General features: G+C 43.5%; 1 protein-coding gene across 2 annotated transcripts in view; it reads left to right on the forward strand.

The window, feature by feature from the left end:
• Positions 1 to 1,368: 1,368 nt before the first annotated feature.
• Positions 1,369 to 10,164, forward strand: part of LOC147030721 (putative serine/threonine-protein kinase MARK-A) — a 138,267-nt gene continuing 129,471 nt past the window's right edge. The window contains exon 1 of one of the 2 annotated variants that reach the window (XM_085875023.1): positions 1,369 to 1,866. In XM_085875023.1, the coding sequence (XP_085731149.1) occupies positions 1,588 to 1,866 (279 nt within the window). In that variant the 5' untranslated portion in view covers positions 1,369 to 1,587. The remainder of the gene's footprint in view (positions 1,867 to 10,164) is intronic. The other variant, XM_085875024.1, reaches the window with a different exon arrangement.

Genomic DNA, 10,164 nt, shown 5'->3' on the forward strand with positions numbered 1-10,164 from the left:
TTGGCACGCAACTGGTGCAGTGTCAACTCGATGAGGTCATGTTGATGTTGGAGGACAGGTAGGTATTGTCGCCTCAGCCTTGCTGTATCCTCCATCTCTCGGAACGACATGGACATGTACTCACCATGAAGTCTAAAAAAAAGACTGGTTCCTCCTGCGAAGCCCCTTTTTATACACCAATTCCCCTAATCGCTGCCAATACGCCATTATACGGTTTCTGTAAGTTAGAAACGCGTTCAGTAAGTTCTGTGGTCGTCCTAGAGACGTCAAATACGTCTCCATACGTATTTGTGCATAGGACATGCTTTACAAATAATTCCCAAGCACGTTACTCATAGGTTATAAATAAGTCACGGGTACCGTAAACATTACTTTGACGTGTTTCGACGTCTGAGGAACTTTCAAGTAACGTGTTGCGAAGTGTGAACAACGTTCGTGTAGCGTGCTTACAAAACGTTACTCATCGGTTAGAAATAAGTTTCGGGTACTCTAAACATTACCTCGACGTGTTTCGACTTATGAGTAACTTACAAGTAACGTGTGTCAACGACCGCATACCATGCCTACAAATTATGGCCAGCGTAGCTGAACGTGTGAGTCGTACGCCGGCATACGTCGTAAAATTTCAAGCATGCAAAAATTTGAGGACAACCCAAAAGCACAGCGTTTAAAGCCAGCGTACTACGACGTATGGCAGTGTTTTTCAGCGTGCTCTTAACATATACAAAACGTACCCAGAACGTATTCGACGTGTGCCAGCGTTTTAGACAAATTTTTCATAAATCAGCATACGCTGGCTAAATCGTCAAGGTGTGACAGCGGCTTTACAGAAAGCTATAACCATGGCTAGACAGATTGAGTTGGCAATGGCGGAGGCTCAGATCATCGGCCATGGCACTGCGAGTGTCATACAGGCCGAACTGTTGTGGGCCGGGGTTCGGTGGCGATACACGACCACTGGGTGGAGCAGTAGAGCCGTCTCCCACCGAACACCCGGAATTAAAAGGTCGTCATCCCGGATAACTCCAGAGTTGACGGGCCACTTAAAGGACCCTGACCGCCAATTCTCTTACAGCCAAATTTGGTAGGGTCAATAGCCAAATTTCAATATACCTAAGTACCCACGTCGTCAAATTACCGGGGAAATCACACCCTCGGCCGACTATGGCCGAACCAAGTCGCAGGTACCGACTCGGATCTGGCGTAACCGAGCGGAGTTACCAGAGCCGCGCCGGTCCCAATGACAACTTATGGCACCAACGGTCTTACTATTTCTCAATATGCACCATGCTAGGCTAATGAAAGAAAACACAAACAATGAACTGGAACATTTAACATGGGGGTTTATTTAGAAACAATAATCGGGGAGGGAAGCACACAAAGAGCAGAGTTGTCCGAATAAAAGCAATGCAAACAATGTACAATGAAAAACACTTAATCAATTCTACTTAAAGACGGGGCCCACGGACACACACACACACACACACACACACACACACACACACACACACACACACACACACACACACACACACACACACACACACACACACACACACACACACACACACACACACCCAAAAAGAAATGGATGGTCTATTTTCCTCTATTGATTTCCTGTACTATTTTCCTGTACTGTACATTCACACACTCGATGGTCTATTTTCAGCCCTTCGGCTCGAGATTGAAGGCGAGCTGAGGGCAGGAGCCTATTCTTGCACCTGTCCGCCTCGCGCGGTCTGGTCGAGCTTGTCCGGTGGTGGGACTCGAACCCGCCACCAACAACGCAGCACCAAGAACCTGGGACCAGGAACGACGCCACGGATGCCAGCCAGCACGGGAACGGACCAGACGAGATGCCAGCAGGCAAGACGAGGCTTCCTCCTTTTCTCCTCTTTCTCGGCGACTGGGCGAACCTTTTCTTCTCGACGGCTCGCCGCATATCTATCTACATATGTCTATATATATATATATATATATATATATATATATATATATATATATATATATATGTATACATATATATATGTATATATATATATACATATATATACATATATATATATATGTATATATATATATATATATACATATATATATATATATATATATATATATATATATATATATATATATATATATATATATATGTATATATATATATATGTATATATATATATGTATATATATATATGTATATATATATATATATATATATATATATATACATATATATATATATATGAGAGGTGTGTTCAAAAAGTATCCAACCTTTATTTTTCGTGCGTAAACAAATGAAGCTAGGGAGGCGTGGTTTGGTGCACGTATGTAGGCAATCCTAATTCGTATGCGTGAATATTTTCCCGCCTGCAGAAGCTGTCAGTTGCAGACAGACCGTCGATGATTGAGGAAGTGTAAGTGAGCGCCGTCGGATTTTCGTTTTTGACAAAATGACGGATCACTGTGGTCTTATCGCCAGTGATCACTGTGTTGAAGAAGTTGGGATTGCTGTTCACAGTCTCCAGCATGTCCTGTGCGATCTCCAAACGGAGTTGCTTCTGCTCGATCGTGAGCAGCTTTGGCACGAACTTCTCTGAGATTCTCCTTAAGCCCAAATCCTCAGTCACAATGGACTGACCGGATCCAATGCTGACGCCCGCCTCGTCTGCAAGTTCTCTGATCGTGATTCGACGATCCTGCATCAGCAGGGTCCTCACTTGGTCAATGACTATCTCATTTCGGGATGTTGATTGCCTAACAGAACCTGCTTCACTTTCCACTGATGTGCGACCATCTTTGAAGCAGTTGTACCACTCTTTTATCTGTGTGGTGCCCATTTTTTTTTTTTTTTTTTTTGTATACCTTGGTCGAGGCTCGTATGAGAGCTAACACACAACTCACAGCAAGGAGGCATGAGACAAGAGGGGCGGGAGTGGAAGGGACAAAACAGTGGGGAACAGACACATTCGGTGAACTGTGGAAGGGAGAGGGATGGGGATGGGACGGGGAACATGGCGAAGAGAAGATGGACATTTCAGGGACTTTCAGGAAGGAAAGCAGGAGAAATGAAGGAAGTGGGCTTGGGTGGATTATCGGGGGTAGAAAAGATCGAGGATTTGGATGGGGGAAGATAAGAGGTGGTGGTGAACAGCTGTTTTGAAAGCCTGGAGGGAAGAATGGGAAAGAATAGAGTGAGGAAGTTTATTCCAAAGGCGGGAAAAAAGAGGAATGAAAGAGTGAAGATGAGCAGTGATTCGTGATTTTGGTAGTTTTACCAGAAGTGGGTTGTTGGCGGACCTTGAGCGTCCTGTGGAAATGTGGTGGGGACAAATCGCAGAGAGAGCAGGGGGGGCAAGGCTGGAGAGGAGTCGGTAGAAGACAGAAAGACCACCGACCAACCTGCGGTGATTGAGTGAGAGGCCCAAAGACTCAGCTTCATTGCGGGAGATGCCAATGATCTTAAATGCCCTGGTTTCGACAGCGTGAAGCCGAGAAAGGTGGGAGGCAGGAGCACCAGCCCAGAGGGGAGAGCAGTACTCCATCAGGCTACGGACAAAAGCTTTGTAAGTGGTCAGGAGCTCAAGAGGGCCGAGGAAGGACTTAGCACGGCGGAGGATTCCCAGTCGGCGACTGGCTTTTGAGGCGAGGTTGGAAATGTGACTTTCCCAGGAAAGGTCATGGCAGATAGTGAGACCTAGAAGCTTGAAAGAAAAGACTTCTTCCAGAGGATTGTTGAGAAAGTGGATGGGGGGGTTTTGTAAACGGTCCTTTCGAAGAGACATAGTGAGAGTGTGAGATTTATCTGGATTGAAAGGCATGTTCCACGTGTTGGACCAGTTTGTGATTTTATCCAGATCTGCAGTGAGCGAAGAAGCTGCTGCTTGCCGGTCTGAGGGATGACAGATGGTACGGCAGAGGGTAGAGTCGTCGGCAAAGAGAAATAGAGGATTTACCAGAGAGTCCGAGAGATCATTGATGAAAACCAGAAAAAGAACAGGGCCCTGAACGCTACCTTGAGGAACTCCAGCCTGCACAGGAAGAGGGGATGAAAGAACTCCATTTAGGGCCACACGTTGACTGCGACAGGAGAGGAAGTCTGCGAGCCATGAGTGGAGATGGCCTTGAATACCATGGTAAGAGAGTTTGGTGAGTAGGGCAGGGTGCCAGACTGTGTCAAAAGCACGTGATATGTCCAGGGATACGGCTCGGATTTCCTGTCTGGCATTGAGGACCTCCATCCATTGTTAGGAGAGCAGAAGCAGCATATCCAGGGTAGAGTGACCTGGTCTGAAACCAAATTGATGATTGGAAATCAAGCCATTGGAGAAGAGGAAGGATTTCATATCTGAAGCGATGATGGATTCCATCACCTTGCTGATGATTGGGAGAAGGCTGATTGGTCTGTAGTTATAGGGATCTGTTTTTGCACCTTTTTTATGCAGGGCAGTGATGTTAGCAGATTTCCAAGCAGATGGCAGATGACCTTGGGCAAATGAGAGGGTGAATAGAACAGAGAGAGGGTGAGCAAGAGCAGAAGAGCAGGCTTTGAGGACACGTGGGCTGATGCCGTCTGGACCGGTTGCAGAATCTGACTCGAGGTTTGAAAGCAAGCTCTCCACCTTGTCAGGAGAAAAGGATACAGAGTCCAGGGACAGTTGGGTGCGACTGGGTAAAGTGGGTAGAGATAGTGATGGGTTTAGGACACAAGATTTAGCTGCAAACACCGAGTTTAGACATTCAGCTTTATCACGTGTGGAATCAGCAGTGCGGCCATTTGAGGTAAGGGAGGGGATGGAGGGGGAACATACACCAGAAACAGATTTGATTAAACGCCACCAGGATTTTGAGGAGGGAGAGAGGTTTGAGAGCTCAGACTTGAGATGAGAAAGATGTTGTTTTCTGGCTCTCCTGAGGGTAGATACACACTTGTTCCGAGCTTTGTGGAAAGAACTGAGATTGCCCTCAGTTGGGTTTGCTTTCCATGAGGCAAAGGCAAGTTGTTTCAGGACAACTGCCTCGCCACAAGCTTCAGTAAACCAAGGGCGGGAGGAAGGGTAAGACAACTGAACACGAGAGGGGATAAATCTGTGCATGAGGGAGAGCAATCTTTGCATTGCTTCATTCCCAAAGGCCTGTTGAATCTTGAGGGTCGTTTCCACTTAGGATTCGCCAAGCTTTACACAAAATTTGATGCAGCAGCATTGTTCAAGTTTTTCCGTCATTTTGTCAAAAACGAAAATCCGACGGCGCTCACTTACACTTCCTCACTCATCGACGGTCTGTCGGCGACTGACAGCTTCTACAGGCGTTAAAATATTCACTCATACGAATTAGGATCGCCGACATACGTACCAAACCACGCCTCCCTGGCTACATACCAAACCACGCCTCCCCAGCTTCATTTGTTTACGCACGAAAAATTAAGGTCGGACACTTTTTGAACACACCTCGTATACACACACACACACACACACACACACACACACACACACACACACACACACACACACACACACACACACACACACACACACACACACACACACACACACACACACACATATATATATATACAAAAAATTATAGTGAACCACACAAATATCATCTATGTAACGACATGTATGAGATTACATTTTAGCTAATCCAAATTTTTTTTCTCCATCAGTTTCTGCATGAATGAAAATTCACAGGAAATAAGAAAAACATCCGCTTGTTGGGGGCTGCAATTCCCACCCATGGGAATACCCTTAAAAGCAGACTTGAAAATTGCAAGCTCCCACAAACCAACTTATCCACAGCCTCGATAGATAACAAAAAAGCCGTTGATAGTGTCCCACATTCATGGATTATAAAATGTATGCAAGTATACAAAATTAACCCCCAAATAGTCACACTGATTGAGAAAACAATGACGCACTGGAACACAACGCTGATACAACCTCACTTGGAAGGAAAGATTGAAATCCCAGGAGTAAAGATACGAAAGATATGACATGGTATCTTACAAGGTGACAGTCTTTCCCCCTCCTTTTTTGTCTTGCTCTGGACCCACTGAGTAACCTCATTAATGAACATGGGTATGGATACAGTCTGACATGCCACAGAAAAATAACCAAAGAAACAAGAAAGGTGACACATCTACTGTACATGGATGATCTAAAACTCTTTGCACCGAATGATAAGAAATTGGCAGATCAACTGAAACTAGTAAAGCAGTACTCTGAAGATATTCAAATGGAGTTTTGTCTTGACAAATGTGCTAAATGCACATTGGTACAAGGAAAAACAAAAAGAGCAGACAACATCTTGATCAATCAAAGTACAACAATACAGGAACTAGAAAATGAAGCATCTTACAAATACCTCTGGATCGAAGAAGGCCCCCAGGTATCACACAAAACAATACGTAAAATAATCAGCAAAGAGTACTTGCGCAGAATAAGACTAAAGGCCCGGTCACACCTTGACGTTTTAGCCAGCGATGGCAACGTATTAAAATGTATCTAAAACGCTGGCTTACGTTGAACTTTTGATGTTTTTTTTTAAAGATTCGGACGTATTCATAGCGACTTGGTCTTATGTATAACGCATTGGTAACGGACACAGAACGTTTCGTTGTGTTATAGATAACTTATACCAACGATTGCTGAACCTGTTGTCGGCCTACACAACCGATGCCCAACGATAGTCTAACTTAGGCATAGCGCGTTGCACGCATCGCTGACGATGTCGTGACGTAGCCTATTAAAAGGCTGACGCACAACGATTCGAATCATAACTGCCGTAGAAATGGAAGTGTCAACATCGCGGTCACACCTTGGCGATCTTGCCAGCGTATGCCGACCTAAGAAAAATGTGTCTAAAACGTTGGGGCACGTCAAATACGGTATGAGTAAGTTTGGTATACGTGAGTACAACGCTAAAGTACGCTATCATACGTCGTAGTAAGTTGAGTACGTCAATAAATTTTAAACATGTTCAAAATTTTACGGCGTACTCGGCGTATGACACATGTTCCACATGCGATGGGGATAGGTTGTACACACGATATGTGGACGCTTACACACGTCCACAAAGGCTACTTATAAACTACTCATAAGTCGAAACACGTCGCGGTAATGTCTTTTTTACGCGAAACTTATTTCTAACTTATGTTTGACGTGCTTTGAACCAATTCTTTACGTAGTCCCAACACACATCGACGTATGTAGACGTATTCCAATGACGTCTTCCGGTCGACAAAAAAAATAAATTAATGTGTTTCTAGCATAAAACTGCCATATAAAGACGTGTTCCCAGCGGTTTTGGGAATTGGTATATAAAAATGGTGTTCATAAAAGGGGAAGTGTTTTCGAGTCCTTTTTGAGTCAATGTCCATGTCAGCAGTATTAGTATTAGTAGTAGTTTGTTCATGTTGGCAGTAGTAGGTGAGTGTGAGGGGGAGGGTGTGGGTTATGATGGATCGTCCTTGCGTTTAACGATTTAAATGATAAACGAAACGATTTAAATGGCTGCATCTCCACTATTGAAAGTAGACGCTTGCGCTCAACAATTGGATTTTTTTTACACTCAACGACTTTTAAACGGTACCACTCAGCTATTTTCATTGTTTACAATGAACGATTTAAATTGCTGTCACTCGCCTTTGTTTTTTGACGCTGGGCTTTTGAAATTTGAAACGTTTCTTCTGAACATGTTAAAACGCTCAAACTCGACTATTTTAAATAGACGCTGCCGATGGACAATTGGAATCATAGCCAAGCTAGACATCGAAGTGTGAACATCCTCGTCATGCCGAAGAAAAGTTTGAAGAATGCTGCAAATAAGAGTCCTGGCCGTGGCCGTGGACGCTGACGCAAGGACGATCCATTATACCGACGTCGTTCAGCCTATGAGTAACTTAAAAGTAACGTCTGTCGATGTGTGGCAACGATCGCGTAACGTGCCATCAACACGTTAATCATAGGTTAGAAATAAGTTTCGGGTACGCTAAACATTACCTCGGCGTGTCTCAACTTATGATTAACTAACAAGTAGCATGTGTTGACGTCTGTCAACGATCGCAGACCGTGCATACAACCTGTGGCCAGCATAGCGGAACGTGTGAGTCATACGCTGGCATACGTCGTGAAATTTCAAGCATGAAAAAATTTGAGGACAACCAAAAAGTACAACGTTTAAAGCCAACGTACAACGACGTATGGCAGTGTTTTTCAGCGTGCTCTCAATGTTATCAAAACTTACCCATAACGTATTCAACGTGTGCTAGCGTTTTAGAAAAAAAAATTCAAAAATCGGCATGCGTTGGCTAAAACGTCAAAGTGTGACCGGGCCTTAATAATTGTAAAGTCATCTCTCTCCTCAAGAAACAAAACCAAAGCTATAAACCAACTTGTAGTGCCAGTATTCCAATATAGTTGTGCAATTATAAACTGGCCACAATTGGAGATCAATAATTTAGACACCAAAACAAGGAAACTTCTAACTATTCACAGGAGGGAGGAGGTGGTTTGATGGAGCCTTACCAAGTGCACAGAACAACGTGTGTAGAACTAGCAGAGTATGTGTAAAGCTCAACAGACTATCGGATGACATTTGTATATGAGAAAGAAAACAACACACCACAAAAGGGATCCTTAATCCATTTAGCAACAAACTTCCAAAAACAGGTGCAAGTGTTGGCTACTATCCAGGAAAACAAAAGAGAAACAAACACAGCCCCAACGATTGCAAAGAAAAAAAGGAAAACTACAAAAAGAAATATCAGCAGATATACTCTGACAAATAGGAGCATGACAAAAGAGCAGTAAGTTTTCCAAAAGAGCTTGATAGAACAGGGATCGACAAGGAAGGCTCATTGGAATGGCTAATAATAGGTCAAATTAATTAGGATGGCCAACGAGTAATCATAAATGCTCAAGACCAAGGACAATACACTCATGCCTTTAAGGAAATGGTTGGATTGAGCCAATCAGACAAATGCAGGTTTTGTGGGGTAGAAACAGAAAGTACGAGTCACCTCCTTTCAGGATGTAAAAAACTCATGTCAGAACAGCTGTGCACAGAAAGACATGACAGCGTCTGTGGAGTAATCCACTGGCACATCTCTAAACATTTCAACATTCTGGTCCCAGAATAATCATGGAAACTCAAACTAAATCTGATCTTTGAAAATGAACTTATAATGCTCACGCATGCCAAGATGATCCCATCAAGTGTGGACATTGCAAACAAAGCACTGCATCCATACATAGTGCTCAAACACAAAAAGGAAAAGTCAGCATTGTTGATCGAGGTTTCAGTTCCCAATGAGTTTCGACTAACTGCCACAGAAATCAGGAAAATGACCACATACCAGGATCTGAAAAATGAGGTCAAGAGCAAGTGGAAATTGAATAAAGCTGAAATTATACTAGTGAGAGTTGGAGCTCCAGGAATGATAAAGAAAACCCTTACTGATTATATTTATATCATTCCAGGGAATGTCACTATAAACGACCTACAGATGCAGGCTGTCAGATGTTCAGTGAAGATTTTGAAAAGAGCCCTTGGAACGAGGATATGAGAACGAAGTTTCACAGTTTGGTTCATGAATCATGATCATTTACCAAAAAATAGGAGGTGGAGATTTTGAGTTCTGGGAGAGCTTCCTCCCACCTCCTGCAAATTGAGATAACAACCGACGGGAGAAAATCCTACAAAACGTCAGAGAAACTGTTCCATCCAAAGAAATTCTGTGACCACTTGAACAGATTGGAAAAGGAATTCAACAGATGATTCCAGGAGGTAGACAAGATGAAACAAATCATTATGTTTGTCTCGTATCCTTTTCTTCAAGTGGGCATTGGGGAACTGACAGCAAAATTTCAGGTGTTTGAACAAAGCAGTGGACTTGAAGTGGACATAATCACCATGTAAAATTACATAGAGCTAAAAGTTAGATCAAGGGACAAAGACTTTTGGGGACTTGGACTTGCACACAGAGAGAAGTCCCCTCTTCTGACATCCTGTGCACTCAAGGTGAAGGTGTATTTTGGTTCCACAGACCTCTGTGAGATTGTTTTTTCCCAGATGAAATCATGAAGTCCAAGTATCACACTCATCTCACAGATGCTCATCTGATGGACTGTATGAGACTGGCAATCTCAAACTATGACCCAGACT

This window comes from Eptatretus burgeri, chromosome 3, assembly GCF_056783735.1.
Source record: "Eptatretus burgeri isolate ZD-2024b chromosome 3, Ebu_testis_v1, whole genome shotgun sequence".
NCBI classification, from domain to species: domain Eukaryota; kingdom Metazoa; phylum Chordata; class Myxini; order Myxiniformes; family Myxinidae; genus Eptatretus; species Eptatretus burgeri.